At 38.4% G+C, this 18,921-nt stretch overlaps 3 protein-coding genes across 4 annotated transcripts; 2 read left to right on the forward strand and 1 right to left on the reverse strand.

Annotated features, from left to right (window-relative positions):
- Positions 1-4,930: 4,930 nt before the first annotated feature.
- On the forward strand, positions 4,931-5,753 carry rprm3 (reprimo, TP53 dependent G2 arrest mediator homolog 3). The gene has a single exon (XM_056732692.1). It carries the CDS (start codon positions 5,136-5,138, stop codon positions 5,445-5,447), a length of 312 nt encoding a protein of 103 aa, XP_056588670.1. The 5' UTR covers positions 4,931-5,135; the 3' UTR covers positions 5,448-5,753.
- A 5,202-nt stretch (positions 5,754-10,955) lies between these two features.
- zgc:56699 (uncharacterized protein LOC405758 homolog) lies at positions 10,956-14,206 on the reverse strand. 2 transcript variants are annotated; one of them, XM_056732682.1, is made up of 8 exons: positions 14,015-14,206; positions 13,634-13,774; positions 13,393-13,496; positions 13,181-13,304; positions 12,623-12,703; positions 12,389-12,458; positions 12,001-12,083; positions 10,956-11,678 (listed from the first exon to the last, which is right to left on the reverse strand). In XM_056732682.1, coding segments are annotated over exons 2-8 (549 nt in total). In that variant the 5' UTR covers positions 13,719-13,774; positions 14,015-14,206; the 3' UTR covers positions 10,956-11,676. The 2 variants fall into 2 exon arrangements, with proteins under 2 accessions (XP_056588660.1, XP_056588661.1); XM_056732683.1 differs by having other exon boundaries at positions 13,634-14,183.
- Positions 14,207-15,725: 1,519 nt separating this feature from the next.
- letmd1 (LETM1 domain containing 1) lies at positions 15,726-18,840 on the forward strand. The gene is made up of 9 exons (XM_056732666.1): positions 15,726-15,884; positions 16,205-16,359; positions 16,437-16,552; positions 16,629-16,711; positions 16,809-16,995; positions 17,118-17,219; positions 17,416-17,568; positions 17,656-17,752; positions 17,914-18,840. Exons 1-9 carry the CDS (start codon positions 15,766-15,768, stop codon positions 17,985-17,987), a joined length of 1,086 nt encoding a protein of 361 aa, XP_056588644.1. The 5' UTR covers positions 15,726-15,765; the 3' UTR covers positions 17,988-18,840.
- Positions 18,841-18,921: the final 81 nt, after the last annotated feature.

The raw sequence follows: 18,921 nt of genomic DNA on the forward strand, positions 1-18,921 counted from the left end.
GCCAAGGTATGTGTCGAATGGGACCAGTAAGGAAAGTACGACCGACCAGACAGAACAAGTGCCAGGGGCTTCTTGCGATACTTTCCAACAGAAACTAGACCAACAAACCTGTTGTAGACCAAGTAGACCAATGCTCCCCAGACCAACAGATCGGTTTTGGGGCTTAAATTGAGAAGGATTCTTCAGCATCAGTTACCCCGTGCCACTGTGTTATGTAATGTCCATGATCGCTTTGAATTTGACATTCTACAAATATCTGTGGCCCTTGGTGACGGAATTGGCAGGAAATTCCTTACAGTCTCATGAAAGGAGCTATTTGAGAAGTGTGAAAAAAACATTTTATTACTTTGTGAGAAAATATTATTTATTGAGCTATACATCTCTACAAATAGAGACCCTAGATACCCTAAAAAAAGAAATAATCTACCACGATCGTATGAAGATACGCTTAACACTGTTACCGGAAATGAGTGAGTCGCATCGCGGAGAACGCGGAAGATACGTGCAAGTAATGCATTTCTGTCAATAAATCCTCCAGAAAGTGACACACTGGACCTTTAAACATGAATATAAACTTGTTTTCTTTGCACTTGTTCACAAAATTAAACCATTTTCACCATCAACAAATGTAACTTTTGTTTGTGCATTTATGAAACCAATATAAATTCCTCTATGTAGATTATTTATTTGTAGATCTTTTAAATTACAAGCAATTCAACACCTGAAATCGTGTGATGATCTGTGATTATATTAAACTTCACACTTGCACGTGTGACATCACTTACTTGTGTGTTTTTGGGGAAACGCAGGCAAAAATGGTCTGGTTTGCCAAGCTATTAGGACCATCTGAAGGACATGGCAGCTCTCTAATAAAAAATACCAGAGCTCATCCACAAGAAGTAATTGGATAAAGTCACTATCACTCCGATTACAGCCGTTATGTACTGTAGGCAGGGGACAACATACAAAAATATCCACAGTTTCCATGTGCAGCTTAATCTATTAAAGACCAGATTTTAGCACAATGGTAAAACAAGGTGTCGCAATTAAGCAGATCAATACAAATCCAGAGGATGAGGTAAGTATACAAACCCTCTCTAACCTCACATACGGCACTGCCACGGGTCACCGGCAGTCTTGAGAACATTCTGGGATATGAAACAAGATGGACAGGGAGTCTCAAGTTTTGTTCAAGAGCTGCAAGTTTTGGAAAGCGGCCAGAGGTTGTCCAGAGTTGTGTCGCGTGGAATGAGGTGGTACAGAATGATCAGACATGAGACATAAGCACCCAGGTGAGACGCGAGCCACTCGACACGTGCCAACATATATAGTACATAACAAGATACGTTTATTGACGTGTACGTGTGTGCATCTATAATCATATTTCTTCTGTGAAAATAAATCCACATAATCGACCACTTAACTAATCCAAGGGTCCTTTAATAACATATGTGCAACAGCAAAATGTCCGCACAATGCTTTTAAAATTAGGGTACAAAAACAGTTTCTATTCCTGCAATGTATTTTATTTAGCAATGTGATTCTGTCTGGAGCATTTCTGTACCCTGGGACAGCCAGCGAGGCTATTTTTACCGACAGAGAGCCAGTGTAGTTTCAGCCAAAGACTTGACAGAGTGTTGTTGACACCTTGCCATGAACCAAACAGGTGCGGTGACCGTGTGATCGATAGTGAGCGCAGCATAAAGCAAATGGAAAATGTACAGTACACATTGAACCCATGACTATTTGAACACGCAATCCAGATCGGAGATCGTATGACATGTCATGCAGGGGGAGAGCGTGTTCTCTTTCGTCTGTGTTAATGGGGCCTTGTTGTGCTGTTATAAATGAGGAAACACTATGCAAGAAAGGAAAGATTATGAGACGTGTGAAAGCATGTGCGACTCAAAAGTTAGAAAGGATCAAGTTGAAATGAGGCACTCTTGTCATTTCCATCTATTACAGGGTTTTCATGCATACATGCCTTTTGCATTTGCGTTGCATGCATTCGCATTTATAATACGTCCCTCTTAGCGGTCAAGGTGGCAGTTCCAGCCCCAAACGATAGCGGCGAACCGGAAAAACGCACTGAACGTCAGATGGCCAGTCCGCCCCTGTCTGGAGCCGGGAAATAATCACAAGAATTCTGGATTTTTAAAGCCACAATTCAGTTCTGAGGCAGCGAGAACATCAAGTCTCCTACCTGAAGGAGTATTCTGAGCGAGAACAAATTTTCACACAAAACATTTTAATGACATCAGCTTGATAACATACAGTTAATAATAAAAAACCAACAATAAATAAATGATAAAACTTGTAGTTTTTTTTCAGGCCTCTAAGATTCTAAGAAAAAGTGCACAAATCAGTCTACTTTATAAAGACCAATATCAGTTAATACTATAAGTGAAAAAGTTTTAATCCAACAATAGAATATATTCATTTTAACAACTGAAATAACAATATCAATAAGTTATCATTTTAGATAATAATGTTAATAATGCAGAAAAAAAGTGTTAAACATTTTGAGCTCTTTAACTATGCTTTCATAGAAAGACTAGGGCCACATTTTTCTCAAAGGATCAAGAAAAATGCTTTAACACAACAAAAATACATGAGAATTAACAAGACATATCAATAGTTTGGTTCCAAAAGGAGATAACTCCGTTCTTTAAATTGTTGAAAAGTCATGTTTTATTGTGTTTTATTGTGTTAGCTGTATTCTTTGAGATATTATGGCTTAAATCAAAACAACCAAACTGCAGTTTGATTAATAATAAATAAAAATAAAAAAACATGATTTTTGAAAAAAATTCATTTTAGAACCAAACTCTTCATATGCAGTCGGTCACGTAGGGACCCCCTCTCAAAGTGGCACGGCCCGCAGGGAATGTGATGATAGGTTCGGTGAGCCACGATCACAGAGCTGCATTGTTAGCGCACAGCTGTTACAAATGACACAACAGGACTTGTAAATGTTTAACATGTAAACTTGGATTCTTTTTCTGTTTGTGCTTTTGCAGGATCTTGTCTCAGGACTGGTTGAGCAGGTTTATTCTTGATAGAAACCCAATAAAATGAGTAAATTATCTTTGCCAACTAATTTGCATTTTACTCGTAACAAATCATCGCTGCAGTGATTTACCTTTTACACCCACACCACAAGCGAAGATATTTCTTAGTGTACACGTTGTTCCCCGGAGTAAATGTATTTCGGGCGTTCAGAGGGCTGTCATGGGTGGGGATTGCCGGTCTCTAACATTAGCCTTGAGTTTAAAAATAACCTATCATCACATGAAATCAATAACAGCACTTAGATGTGACGGAGTGCATGATCGTGGAGTCAGACCCCTCGGGGATTATCACACTACTTGGCAACTGTAAGTGACACCATCTCTCTCACCTGGACCTGAAGAAATTCCTGCGCCATGGTAGAACGGAAACAAGTCGCTAACAACAGGGTGTTGACTGTGTGCGCAATGGTGCTGAGTTACTCACGATGTGGGCTCCTTAGTGTTGAATTGTCTGACTTTGTAAGGCAGAATTTCTCCTACTGTGGTTTAAGAAAGAAGTCTATATTCTTAAATTGTTTAAAATAATCAAACCCATGACCTTGGCGTTGTGACCACCAGCCACAAGAATATACTTGTCGTATAGCAAAGACTGTCAAATTTATGTAAGGTCACCCCCTTAGAGAGTGCACTTCTGTATATGCAGACCATATACACTACACCGACTGATGACAGCAAAGCTAAGCGATATTTATTCAATTTGATACTGAAGAGTTTTTGTTTGGTGACCACACTTCTAAATAGTTGAAATACCTGTTTTGGTGTATAAAGAACAGATAGTTTTACATTCCTTTCGGTGAGGGCAATGTATTCACCAAGGATACGCATGACTACTTTTTCTTGCTGTATTTTCATAAATTTCACACACTAAAATGTGTGCAGACACTCCAAGACTGAACGGCTTCTTGTTGCATTTGTTAAGCTTTTGTGTAGCTTTACTTGTAAACCATCACACTAAAGCCTACGTCATAGGTTCCAATCCCAGGGAATGCATGTGTAGATAAGACAGGTCAATGATAAGTTCCTACCAACTGCATAAATTCTTTTTTGGCATGTGACTGTGATATTGCCTTGGACTGTCTAGCAATAGATTATCTGTAGATCAGCAGAAAACATGTAATTGAAGCCAATTACACCAGTTATGCAAGGTGTATTCAGTACACAACACTGCCATCTAGCGTTCAACGACAGTTATACAAGTTAGAATTATTTGAATGCCTTGATAAAATATCAATAAATATTCATGACTTTTCAATGTATATGCAAAGTACTGAGACTACTTTCACTTTAATGTTTGCCATTTGTAAATGCCAGACTTTTGCCAGGACTTTAAAATGCATGAGTGCGAGTTTGCCTTTGGTTTATTTTAATCGAAAATCATGATTTGCCGAATGGGGAAAGTGAATGTGACTATAGCATGAGGTCAAGAACTGCGATTTAGTTTCTGCTTGAATATCAAATCACTTGAAATCTTAATTTTAGGGATAATCATGTTTTACAAGAATAGAGTAGAACTGACTTAATGCATAGAGCAATACATCTAAAATCTAACCACAATCTAAAGTCAAATTGCACAATAAAAAACTAACTTTTAATATCTCAAAGTATGATGATGTTTGTAAAATCTTATCAAAAAAGGGGGGGGGGTAAAAACTCGAGGGTAAAATAAAGAAGACTGAAGGTATAAAAGAAGGTTTTGTGACAAACTTTTCATCCTCTCAGCACATAACAAAAACATTCAAAATCCAGTCGCATTTTATGTTCATCACAACACTGATCCTATCAGATCACCCGACTGAAGAAAGTGCGAGCGCGTGCCCGTGCCTCTCAAAGCGCGCTCAAAGGCGCAATGAAATACCAAAGTGCGCTTTTCAGGACATCACTGAGACAGCTACACAGATGCCTAAATGTGCTCTACTGTGTATCACACACGTTATCCACATTGTCTGGCAACGCTTTAAATACTTTTTATGATTCACCTTAAGAATTAAATTCGTGGATACGCACAAGTACCTTGGCAAACCCAGGACCCTCTGGAAGTTCATCGACAAGCTAAACAATCGCAAAATGAGCATTTCGCACGGATTACTAAATCGGACGCTCTCTACGGTCAAGCATACCTTGGAAAGCGTCCGAGGATGCTGCAACTTCTCGGTGATCACCGGCGACGGCCTCGGCGCGCCGATCCAGGACGAGCGCGAACAGTTCATCATGCGTCTCGTGCAGATAGCGGTTCTCTGCGTGCTGTCGCTCACTGTCGTCTTCGGCATCTTCTTCCTCGGCTGCAATCTGCTCATTAAATCGGAGAGTATGATAAACCTGCTGGTGGAGGACCGCCGACCTTCAAAAGATGCGGAAATTATGATGATTGCTGCATAACACTGATGCCATATATCTTCAGTTTGATATCCATTATGCGCCCTGGACCAGAGCAAACAAACGCTTTGGACGTTTTCGACTCTTAAGCTTTCAAAAAATTGCATGAGAGAAAGATGCAAAATATACACATTGCAAAATGTTTTGGAATGCTGGATGGACGTAAAATGTGAAATATTAAAGAATTAGTTGATATTTTTGACTGATAAAGAGAATATCTTGATTTCATATATGATTTACATTCATGCTTAAAAACTATTATTTGTTTAAACCTGCGTGCAAAATTGATTAAACTATGTTCAAAACTATGTCAAGCTTTACTTCCAAAAAGCAATTTCTGGATTCGTCCGAATTTGAATCAGTGTTATTAAACAAAACTAAGTGCTGGATTTTTCTGTCCAACAGATTACAGGTGATCTTTCATCATCACTATAAATAATACATAAAAAAGTATGAACACAATGTACCTAGTGAAATGATTATTCAATCATATCACCAGCAGAGCAATAATAGCATGAGTCCAGACTGATGAGAAACTTTTGCTGCTGTATTACCCTCACAAGTTGGTGCAGTCACATGATTATTGAGCTATTAAGTCATATAACTATGATTAAATGATGAAGATTTTACAACATTTTTGTGATGCATCTGTAGTCTTCTTAAAACCATGAGCCCAAATACTTCACATTGTGAAATGTGGCATTACAAAGTATTTTTTTCAAATTACAAAAGCAACACATTGGCAGCTATATAGTGCATGAATAAATGATATGGCTTTGGTGGTCGTTTCAAAATTAGATTTATTCTCAAGTATTCATTAAATCTTACATTTTTCAGATGTATTTTTGTTAAAATAATTAACATGCATAGACTAAAGGCAAAATAAACAGATAAGATCGTGTATCGTGTAATTTAGGTCCTTAATGTATCCTAACCACATAACATTACAGGAATGTTGCTTTGTTCAAAAGAAATCAGCCGAGTTCTTTGTACTCGACACTGTTTACAGAGCACGGCTACATAACACCAGGTCACAGTTATTTACTGATATACAATGTGCCATGTATTTACTGTAATCAGTGACATAAAACAGATGGAGCTAAAATATAGGCAATTGAGGGCAAGGTACCATAATCCAAATTAGAGATTAAGGCTGCATGCTACAGTGACCTCAATTCCAGACCATTCAGCAGGTAAAAGCCCACCAATACACACGATCAGTGTAGCTTCTTTGTGTCACAACGCTTTTGAATGACTTGTCACGGTCTGCAATATAAAAAGCTTGTAACTGTTATACCACACTGATGCTGGTTTTAGATACCAAAACTAGCATGAACCAAGTTCTTTATAATGCTAATAACTGAATCAAAAAAATGTCGTCCACATAAATAACTGGATTATCTTGACAATGCAGCTAAAAGTCAGGATTTTCCATGCGGCCTGAATCATTTCCCCTAGAGTGGAAGTGAATGATCGATGCTACGATTGCTTTATTTTTCCTCGGCGCTCCTTTAAAAAAGAAGGAGCGTGAGTGGTGGCGTGAATAAAAGAGATGGAAGAAAAGGTCAGTCCCGGTGGTAGTGGCTGTCAGACAGCGGTATGGTCCTGAGAAGTGACGTGGCATTAGGACCTGACAGAGCTGCAGAAAGGCCACAGAACAGGGGAAATGTCATGGAAAAAAAACGACAGGTTTCTAAGATAAACGTTAGAAAAATCTTGGGAATCTGGCAACTTAAACAGTTACGCAACTAGCAAAACAACACAAAAGTCAGCTAGGAGCCATTGTACAGAATTCAAAGAGGTGGGACTCAAAACAGGAAGCCACCCTGTGACACAAAGTGTCAGAGATATCAGTTTAGAAGATGCCCTAAACCACATTGAGTTCCTTCCAAAGCCATACAGCATCTAAGAAATGTTTTATTTTTAGATCTGACAGATTTAACTCCCACAAATAATCAGTAGTTGTATTCATTGTTGAGAGATGTTATACAAAATCAAGGCTGTGTTGAGACCACAGGGGACACTGCCGAAAAAAGCTTTTCTAGAGATCTACAGAAATACAACTTGCTTACTTTTAATCCCACAACCTCAATTACCCCTGACTGGTGTGACCACACACTACACAATGACTATTGACATTCTTATTTACCTTAATAGGTCATATCACTCTAAATGACTTTACATGCAAACATTCAAATGCACAAACATCCCACGAGCCAGAGACTTTAGTGCAGTATTTGGGAGTACCGGCTGCAATACCTTTGCATCACAGTTAGGACAGAGCGACCCATCACTCCAGTGGTGTGTGAGGAACAGGAAGTGACAGACTGTTTTTCCCCCTATCCCTTCCTTTTAGTTCAGTCCAATGATTGTAATTGTGATTGACAGCAAAAGGCATTTCAAACCCAGCAACAGCACAGCAAAGCGTAAGCTTTTGTGGAGCGCACCAAATATCCATAACTAGAGAATTGACAGCTTTAGCTACAGGCTGTATATTTCCACACATTTGATTTCCAGATGAAAGACCTGTTATATTTGTATGGCTTTTGATGTTAAAGCGATGAAAATTCTGTCATCGTTTACTGACCCTCTTGTCATTTCAAGCCTGTCTGACTTTCTTCTGCAGAACACAGAAGAAGATATTTTGAAGAATGTCGGTAACTGAACAACGGTGGTACTTCCATTGTGTAGACACAAAAAACAATGCAAGTGAACGAGTACCGCCGTTGTTCAGTTTCCAACATTCTTCAAAATTTCTTCTTTTGTGTTTTGCACTATTATTTGATATATATAGCATGCAAATATCTGTATACAAACTAGATCTATTCTTGGTCAGACACCCAAATATTAAACAAGATAGTAATTCACGGTATGTGTCATAGTGATGTAAACAAATTCTTCCACCCACTCTCTCTGCATGGCTGATATCTCCCATTGGGTTTCTGTCCAAATGTCTTGCTGAACCTTTTCAAACTGCGTTAAGTCAAGTCCTGCTGTGAGGCCTTTTCATGTGATTGACAGAATTGGGCTAAAAAAACGTGCAGAAGTTCACCTCATGATGTCTTGTGACAACAATGTCACACTGCTATTAATGAAATTATGGGGTGTCACAATAAACTGACATCGACTAAAGACGTGATTCTTATCAATATTGCGTTATTACATGATAATATCATAAATTATTCAATGCTCCTTAAACTAGGTACAAACTCTCTCTCTCTCTCTGTCTCTACACTAAACTAAAGATAAATTTGATTGTTAGCACTATTAATATTATTTTTAATAAAAAATTCTATGGACCACTTTGCAAGATGTAAACACTGGTCCAGAAGCACTTTAAATTGAAAGCATCTTTAACTATGAAAGATATTTGTTTAACATTTTAAATTGGTTATAAATATTCTGTTGGTTGTATTCAAATGTTTGTGTAGTGAAATCGGAAGTTTCCAGACCAGCGTTAAACCAGCGAGGTTTACATCATCTTAGGTGGTCTATTGACAGTTTCAGCGGAAACAACATAAACATTATGTGGCCCTAACTTTCGATGGCCTTCCGCAAAGAATCAATACCTGTCGAGTAGTTTCAACTTTTAATACTTTAAACTTCTAGTAATATTTTATTCTAATAATAAATTATTAATATGAGAAAGATTGAAGTTAACTTCAGGCAAGTGCATATATTACTGAATACTTTCTTCCAGTTAGTGAAAATACGATATCATGAGAGCAACTTCAAACAATAAGCTATTTAAGGTTATTATAAATACAATACTATCACTGACCCTCTGATGTTCAGCATTTTCTGATGTAACTGTAAAGCGCCGGCAGAACATCAAGCCCTAACACAGTCTGCTAGAAATGCTCTTTGGGGAAAACTATTTGAAGGACAGAATATATTTGCACTTCATGAATACAGTGTTCTGGAGAAAGGTCGCAGAACGACATTCATACTATGACACATAGGGCTACACTAATAACAGATATGTAAAGGCCAAAATGGTTCAATCCAGTTCAGTTTATTTCCATGTTTTACAATCCAGAAATGTGTGAAAAGTGACCAAAATTCCAATCAATGAATGAATCAAATGTAATACTTCAGGCATACTGTTGTTTCATATGAAGCAGAGCTAAAAGATTTGCATGACCCATTTTCTCTTCACACATAGCCGTCCCATCCTGCAACGTCACTTTAACGATGAACTGTGGCACTCTTGTCAAAGCACAAAAGGTTTGTGGTGCCGTGCAATTTGAGCATCTGTTGCGGTAGCGAGAACCATATGAAACTAAAGGGTCTTTATTGGCAGTCAGTCACATTGCAACCTGTCTTGTGGTTTATCCATGATTTTCCTCTCAGTTCAGATCTGGTTTAGTTATTCCTTAAGATTAAAGAATCAGGGGGAGCAACACTATCCTTTCCTATTTTAATGAACAATGAGATGACACAAAGCACCTTAAAACATTTTCAGGTAAATAATGCAAAAAAAAAGAAAGCTGGGAAGGTTTAAGTTCGTTTGTAAAAAGAACGGTTTAATGTTTCCATTGCAATTTAATAATTCACACATCATAGGGTTTGACTGCCTTTCATTTGCTCACACATGCCAAAGTAGAAAAATGAAAGCGAGATTGTAAACGCCACATTGGAGCATCAATGTACTTAGGACAAGCAACACACAGCAACAGATTTAGAAGCCCTTCAGGGGATCAGCAAGCAGTCCTGCCTTCACAAAGCACACACAGAGACCCTGTCATTCGCACAAATGTCATGTTTTTGTGCAGCCAGTAGGGAGAAGCTGGTGTGGCCAGCTGTCTGTGTGGGTTAAATGAGGCACAGGAGACGAGGCAGAAGGGGCAGACCCGTGGCTCTGCCATAGTAACTCAAGCTCGCTTCATATTGACAGACAGGAGGTTACACAGGCCCATCGTCTCGGTGACTTAAACCAAGCACAGTAACAGAGGACAGAACATTCATACACACCAATTAAAAATGCTCCGAGACACTGCCGCTGAAAAAATGCAGAGATCATTTTTCTCATTTTAAAACGTACAGGTCTAATTTAAAGTAAAGCCTTTCGTTTTATTCGGTGAACCAACAACTTTTCTCCAAAATTGCAAATAAAAAGAGTTCTCATTTGAAAATCAAAACATGTCAAAATAATAGAAAAGATGCTCTAATTTTTATACCTCAAATACTGCAAAAAATATTACAGCAGTATAGGTTAAATTTAGAAAAAGTTCAGACTTTTTAATGTAACAACCTTTAAAGTTTTCAGTCATGCGTCTTAAGTCAGTCTTTCACATTGCTGTGGGATGACTCATTCCTGAGGTTTGATTTGTTGAATTTCAGACCAATGGAATTAACTGACAACAATTCATCAAAAAAAATCTTGAAATTCTTCATTTATTTTTTTACACCGTTGTAATATAATCTCAAGTGTGTTTACAATATATTATAAATTCAAAATAAAAACCCAGAACCATTTATGAAGGTGCATAATGAAAACTTCCAGAGATGTAAATTGTAGAATTTTATTAGCACTTAAACAGGACTATTTAAAGGAATAGTTCACCTAAAAATGAAAATTCTGTTATTTACTCACCCTCTTATCATTTTAAACCGGTGTAACTTTTGCAAAACAAAATAGATTTTGAAGAATTAAGGTAATCAAAAAACTGTTGGTCCCCATTGACGTTCTATTGTATTGACACAAAGTCAATGGGGACTAATGTTGCAAAAGAAAGCTATACAGGTTGGAAAGAACATGGTGAGTAAATGATGACAGAATTTTTATTTTGAGTGCATTCCTTTACATTTCCTACACATTGTCAAAGCTAAATGTATTGTGAAAAGAACTATATAAACAGGTCAGATGCTGTATAAATCGGTCAACAAATCTGGGAGAAAAAGTTCAACCAAAGCAACCTACCAATACAAGAAACCTTTATTGGTTCAAAACAGTTTAAGATTAAATAATGTCCAGTATCTATAACACAGATCTCCCTTTGAAAAAAGTGATTGGGTTTAATTCGGAGTAACTCTAGACTTGGACTTGTAGGAATTAAGGACTGCACGTTAAAATAATTGCTAGAGAAAGAAATATCCATTCCACAGCTCTGCTAAATTAAAAGCAAATTTTAAAAGAGGAATGTTTGAATAAGCTAGACAAATTACACAAAGCATGAGTTTCTCCAATAAGCAAGCGCTTGTCCGGGAATTTTCATCCATAGGGGACACATCCTTTGTTTAAAAGAGAAAAAAAACAGCTATGAGAAATGTTGCCACACACTTTGGCATTACAATCATTAATGTCAATCCATACACTTTTTACAATCACGTAAACATTTGAATACCCTAAGGCTATGATCCAAGCAATATTTAGGAAATTTGGATGTTCTCTTTGTAACATTTCATCCCCATAATGAATCACACACTTGCAACAAACAGTTCAACATCACAAACCAGACCGTTATTCAACTAGGAGTGATGCTGCCCTCTAGAGGTACATCTGCAACTGTACCCAACGAAAAATGAATTATTTAAGGTCGTTTGAAATGCTTACAGAGATGCCATGGTAGAGTTCGTGGTGCCCGAACTCCATCAGATGAACTGATCCTGGAACTCATCGTAGACATCGGTTCTGGCCTAACATAAGAGCGCAAGTCCATGTAAAAGCAAGTCACTTCACATCAACGTTCACTTTAATCTAAAATAATCAATAAGGCTAAAGGTATGATTATATTCTAGAGTTCCTGTAGCTCATTTGGTTGAGAACTGAAACGTGTGAAGGTGTTCTGGTCACACAAATGACCCAACACTGCCGGTAGGGAAAACAAATAAAGGACTAACACAAAATAAGCATATGCAACAAATGATTTCTTAGAAGGTTAACATTGCCATTGTCAGGACATAGAGTTTCTTGAAGTGTAAATCAGAGTACTGTGACTCACTTGTTTTGGGTTGATAATTGGTGGTTGTTGGCTTTACCCCACACAAATAAACCAGCCGAATCATCAGTCTCTGCAAGAAGTCAAAAAGGAGAAATGTTTTATTTATCAAAACTAAGCAGAAGTCATAAACCAAACTAAATGCAGTAAGGTGTCATTGCCCTTCTGCCTGATTTTAGATACACAGTACAAAAAATAAATAAATAAATGACAGCACACATTTAACAGGTCACAGACCTGTTTCCCAGTCCTCACTGGGCGAGGGGTTGGTCCAGGAGTTAAGGGGAACCTGGAACTTATCTAGGATCTCAACATGTCCTTAAAAGAAACAACATCGTTTAAATCTCATTTTTGCACATGGAATCCCAAAAAATGCACACGGAGGAAGGCAGGGCGATATATATCGCGATTCACGCCATTTATAGACGTCTCGATCGATTCGATGTGCACAGCTCTTCCGTGATTTACGGCTGCTTGATCAGTAGGAAGTACTGCTCCATATAAAAACACTTCGAGATTGAGTCGTTTATAACGTGTATTTGAAAAAGCAACACTCGTCTATCACCATCATGACTATAATTCATCTTTATTATGATGAAAGTACTTGAGAAGGTTTGAAGAACAGCGATAGAATATGACCACATGGACTTCCTGGAATGGTTCTTCCGTTTACCATATTCGGAGTTTCTGCTCAAGAGCGCCCTCTGGCTCCAGGATGTCGCGTTTTACCGCAAGTCATTGAGAAACAGCGCATTAGAATCGTACGATATATCTCCCAGCCCCGGCAACACATACCTTCAGTAGTGAGGGGCTTTTTATCCTCACAGTTTGCTACATGGTGGGACAATTCGTGCTTGGGAATCAAGTGTCTGGCATTGAAGGGGCATGTCTTCAGTTCACTGGCCAGTTTGGGGTGATTCTGAAACAGACCGACGTTATGAGACCAAACACCCCTACTATGCAAGAGTAAAACTTATACTTAAGAGAAATGTTTGAGATGAACCCACCTTCCTACACTTGAGAACGTGATAAGGGAAGCGAGATGCTCTGATCTGGTGGTTTTTATCGTAGGGGCACTGCACGATTCTGTCGGGGTCCGCATCATCCCTTTCTTAAACACATTAGGCCACGAAGAAGAGCCGCCATCAATGAGACGCACAACACCGTTGTGTATCAGCCGGAGGCACATGTTTTATTCTACACAACCAAAGTTGAAGGCCCTGATAGTAAGAAGGATGGTCGGCTTACCAGGCTCGTCCTCCCAGGTGTGCGGTGCACCTTCACCGTTCACTCCGGACGGCCCGACGCTAGTACCGTATCTAATAGTATTCATGTTTCTTTTCTGCGTATGGTTATATATCGTTTGCGTGGCCTTGCGTGCTCCGTCGACTATGTGGGGGGGAAAAAATGGCACCGTAAGAAAAATAGGCCCAAATTTAAATACTAAAATGCATCAAATAAGCTCTGATCAGTTAAAAAAAAATACTGCTTAAAACCGTTTAAAACACTATAAAGCGAAGCGAATGCTCACGCGTGCAAAACCAGTTTAAACAAAAACGATCTGTCACTGCCTAACCGTTATATGTTTTGCATTAGAATCGACAGCGTGGTCTCACGTGGTAGACTTACAACTTCTCTTTTGTAACTTGCGGTATGGCTGCTTCTATCCACAGTGCTCATCAATCAACTGCTGGGATGGCCATCACGTGTAATGACCCATTAGCTTCGGAATCAACAGAGTTGCGTCACACCTTGATCTCGCCGCCGAGTGGTCACGTGGTTCGTTTAGCTCTTAATCGTTCCAAACTTTCAGTCTGTTTGAATGGGTTTAAGTGGGAGAGAAAGCGGAAGTAGCTGTATTTGCAACTAAATATACAAACACAATATAAGCACCGACTACTGTTTTGATTACATTTATGATGAAATTTTGTATGATGAGTGTTTGAGAGATGGTATTAATGAGGTTTGTTCACAATGTTTAATTTGACTATGCATGCATTAAATTATATTATGACATTCACAAAAACAATGCACAAGTTATCAATTAATAATCAACATTGCAAGTAAATGCACCATAAAGAACGATAACATTTTATGTAATGAGTAGTCTTTATATGTCATCAGTCAGCATCAGAGATAGACACACAGAAACGTTTTTGTTTTAAAAAGTCCTTTAATAAAACACCGGTTTTACAGAGATGTATTTAATCAACGTTCCTGCGAAAGTGTTTGGGAAACTAAATGAATGGGCTTCAATGCAATGTTTAGAACTATAGGGAGCCAAAGAGAACCATTTTGCTTTGCTGTAGCTCAGTGGTAAGAGCATTGCGGTCGTGAGGATTGCGCATACTTAGAAACAAATGTATAGGATGATGCAATGTAAGTCGCTTTGGGTAAAAGCGTCTGCCAATTGCGTACATGTAATGAAAATTTATTTGTGAGCTTTATATGCGCGATGACGTTTAAGTTTAACGTTTAACTTGTTAGCAACCACCGTTTTTAAAACACAATGGGGGGTTTATGTAATAGAATAAAACGTGAAAATATTTAGTGGTTTTGTTTACCACATACCTTATTTTGGGCGAATTACCAAAAACCCATTCAAAAAACCCATAGACATTGGAGCGATGGAACCGGAAGCGTGTCCCGACATGATGGGAAAGTGACCTCAATGCTTGATTACCCTCTATAGAGTTACTTCCGCATTCCATTCTCCGGCGGAAGTCTATGCGAGTGTTGTAACTCTGTTTTGTAACCAGCACTACGTTTTAATTTCAGTGGTCTTTTAAACAAACGTCTTTTATCATTTGATGTTTCGATTGACGAAACACATTTTTTACACATAAATGGATTCAAATTTGTTGTTCTTAAAATAGTATGCTACACACTTACGTGTAATGTAAAGAGGGGATGCTATCTTCTAGTAATTACAGTATAACAATTACAAATAGTAAATAAAATACATAATCATACAACTACAACTGGTAGACATTGAAAACTGACTTTATTCACAACTATGCATACGGAACTATTACTCCTATTTTATTTGAACAATGATCAGAACTGCAACATAAAGTAAAACTACTGGCAGATTAATGTGCAGTACTGTTTTTTAATAAAACATGAAATAACCCCATTTTATCTCTGAAAAATTGTATCATATCATACATAACTGAAACTTGGCAGTTCTGGCAACCTATGATTAGATACTATCCGTATTTAAACAAATAATTGTTTATAATTGTTGAATGGGCGACCAAACACCACGTCAGCAGGCATCAGCCAATCAGCACCCGCATTCACGATCGATCTGCGCAGCGTTGCGCAGCCTCTTTTTTAGAAGACACGCCCACAAAGAACTGTCAGCTGCTCCGTTCAAGATGGCGCTGTCCTGTAGGGGTGTGTGCCGCGGGGCTTCAGTGATCTTACTGTATGGACAACGACCTGTCGGGGTCAAAGCAAGCCTCTGCACACCTAGATTGACGTCAACACAATCAAGGTATTATTTATAATACGTTCAGAATGATCGATCGTTTATAGGCGGTTGTGTGGTTGTTTGCCTGTTGTAGTCCCATAGGCAGGGTGAACTGCATTCAGACGAGTCAATATAAAAACTGATACTGTTTCATCATTAAAGTTAACGTTACCGATGAGGCCATATTGTATGTTTATCATTATCTCTCCTGTTTTTACTTGTTGGTTAAAGATAAAATTTGCATGGCAGTGAATAGGAAACGCAAAACCTGTTCTGCAGGTGACATCACAGCATCTTTCATAATGAATTACTGTTTGATTGTGTCTTTGTGTTGTCTCTTATAGTTTGTGGTTTGTAAGGCAATACTCACCTTCGGAAGCGAGGCATGGGATCGGCCGAAGCGTTTCGTCCAGGCTCAAGTGGGCCAATGAGAAGTACGAGAGGTTCCTGCAGCGTCGCTTTCCTCGCTTTTTTGTTCTCTATGACACCTTTATGAAAGGTACATCTGGATTCATAAAGCTCACAGCATTATAATGTGTCATTCGGGTTTTCATTTTGTTATGTTGTTGCTTGAAGGTTTTCGGCTACTGTTTCAAGATGCCAAAGAAATAAGAAGAATCCAGACCCGGGTGCTCACCGAGAACATAGGTTATGAGAACCTGCCTTACCGTGAGTTGGAGAAACTCAGACAGGTGAGTTTTTTGAGAAAAACATACTTTTTAAAATAGTTCTGTGTTGTTATTATTGAGATACGTCGGTTGCTTTCAGTTTCGGAGAGACTTACTCAAAGCCATTCCCCTGGCCATCATTTCGATTCCTCCTTTTGCCAACTATTTGGTATTTATCCTCATGTGAGTATACATTATTAAATTCAATCATAATTCATTGCTTTTCTTAATATCTTGACTGTTTCATTTCACCCCTTTGCTGCTCTTCCTTTAACACCAGGTACCTCTATCCTCGCCAGCTCCTCATCCGACACTTCTGGACCCCACAGAAGCTGGTGGAGTTTCAGGGAATATATCATGGTCAGAGAGCACAGCATCACTGCGCTATAGTCAAAGGACTGGAGAGGACAGCACCTTCTGTTCAAGACAGCCGTATGAAAAGCCGACTCGTGGAGCTCTGCAGTAAGGTGAGTCTTTGACAGTTTGTACTGCGCTTTACATTCTGTACATAAGATTTGACTTTATTAGGCTATTAAAATATATATTTGGGTATATATATATATATATATATATATATATATATCTCCAGGTCCGAAATGGAGCCCATCCTGTGGTGTCTGACGTTCATGCAGTCCGAACGTTGTTCTCTGGACCACCTTTAGGTGTCAGGAGAATGTATGCCGACCAAATGGTGAGCGCCCATTTCTCTTGCATGTTCAGTTTCTTTTTCAAGTTTTTGTAATGTCACATTCAGTAACCGATTAGAAAAGTAGCCAATCGGAACAAAGTTTGCTGACATCTTTGTGGTTTTTGAGTACGGTGGAAGATGTAAAAAGAAAACAAGACTGTCTAGTTGCATGTTTAAATCTTTTACCTGTTTTTTCCAGCGACATCTTTGTCCGTTACTCTTCCTGACGCCCCGACTTCCTGCCTTCTGGGTTAGTCGGCGCTTAAATAAACACGCCTTAGAACTCATGCAGCTCGACCGTGCCATTGTTCGGTTAGGTTTGCACCAGTTGAATGATGCCGAGCTCAGAGAGGTCAGAGGTCACCCTTTCTATCCATTAGCTTCTTCTACTGGACTTTTTTTGGGTGGTTTTAATGGATGTTTATAACATGTCATCCAGGCATGCTTTGTGAGAGGGTTGAATCCAGAACTTCTGAGTCCCGGACAGTGTCGTGAATGGCTTACACAATGGCTACAGTTCTCAACACACCTCAAGGGTATGCAGGACCAAAATACTATTTGAAATGCTTGATTTAAATTGGTCAAATGCTTTTGTATTAAATTATTATCTTATGTTTCAATGTGTTGGTTTAGTACTAAACTTTTGACATGACTGTAATTCGGTGTTGCACATTCATTGTGTTTTCCTTTTGTTCAGAATCAGAGACCTCCCTTTATCTGCACAGTATGGTATTGCTTACTGTTAACTTCCCAAAGCACCCACGTCACTAACCTCAGACAACCAAATGACTTCTCTACCCAACACTCACCACTGACTTAAAGGGAACAAGAATCTTGAATTTTACTCAAAGTTTCACCATCTGTTACTTCTGTAATTGGAGGAATATTTCTGTTTCTGTAACGTATATTCATAAATGTTGCAGTCTCATTTTTGAACACATATTCAGTTTACTTTAATGAGGTAACTTAAAGAATACCATTGAGTTTATAGAATTTCGGAAGGTATGTCATTTTTTCTACGAAGGAGGGGTGTAATGATGCCAAAGAGTGCATCGCTGTGAGAGGTTACAATCGCATATAGTGTGAAATGACAGACATATCTTATTGGAACTCATTGGTCTTATTTTGAGACATTCATTGACCTATTTCGCTAAAGATTGTCCGAACAGAGTGCTAACTTGTTTCTATGATGATGTTTTCCATTACAACTTTCTAGTCACAATCAGATCTCTGCCATTTTTCGTGTTTGCACCCCCCCCCACAGAAATTAAAATGAGTTTGATCCTATTTATTAAGATGTTTAAGAAAAAGCCTGAGAAGAGATATTACCAAGCTAAATTCTGTTATACAGCATATCCACATTTTAATTGTTTATATACACATTTTAAGTTAAGTGTTTATTTTTGAGAATTTCAAATTACACAAAGATTATGTCCTATTCAAAAAGAAGATGTCTGTGTGTGCACTGGGCAAATGGTCAAAGCACTGCAGTTAGGTCGCTAACGCTATACAAGCTTTTGATCTTGTGGTAAGCAAGACCAAGAAATATGTCTTTAAACCTTTTCATTCACCCTTTCGAAGGTGCCTTTACATTTAAAAACACAAATGCAAACAAAGTGCAATACATGCCGTTATGTTTTTATTTTGTCAATTGTGCAGCAATTTTGAGATGTTTTATATCAAGAGACACTGCTGTTTTGTTTGG

This window comes from Triplophysa dalaica, chromosome 20, assembly GCF_015846415.1.
Source record: "Triplophysa dalaica isolate WHDGS20190420 chromosome 20, ASM1584641v1, whole genome shotgun sequence".
Classification (NCBI taxonomy): domain Eukaryota; kingdom Metazoa; phylum Chordata; class Actinopteri; order Cypriniformes; family Nemacheilidae; genus Triplophysa; species Triplophysa dalaica.

Bases quoted from the DNA above. Each gene is read 5' to 3' on its own strand.
- rprm3 (XM_056732692.1), top strand. From the start codon at position 5,136: ATGAGCATTTCGCACGGATTACTAAATCGGACGCTCTCTACGGTCAAG.
- zgc:56699 (XM_056732682.1), bottom strand. From the start codon at position 13,718: ATGAATACTATTAGATACGGTACTAGCGTCGGGCCGTCCGGAGTGAAC. The intron at 13,305-13,392 runs GTGGGTTCATCT...GGTCTGTTTCAG, and splicing joins ACGTTCTCAAGTGTAGGAAG to AATCACCCCAAACTGGCCAG. The intron at 12,704-13,180 runs GTATGTGTTGCC...GTTTCTTTTAAG, and splicing joins AAAGCCCCTCACTACTGAAG to GACATGTTGAGATCCTAGAT.
- letmd1 (XM_056732666.1), top strand. From the start codon at position 15,766: ATGGCGCTGTCCTGTAGGGGTGTGTGCCGCGGGGCTTCAGTGATCTTA. The intron at 15,885-16,204 runs GTATTATTTATA...TGTCTCTTATAG, and splicing joins TTGACGTCAACACAATCAAG to TTTGTGGTTTGTAAGGCAAT. The intron at 16,996-17,117 runs GTGAGTCTTTGA...ATATATCTCCAG, and splicing joins TCGTGGAGCTCTGCAGTAAG to GTCCGAAATGGAGCCCATCC.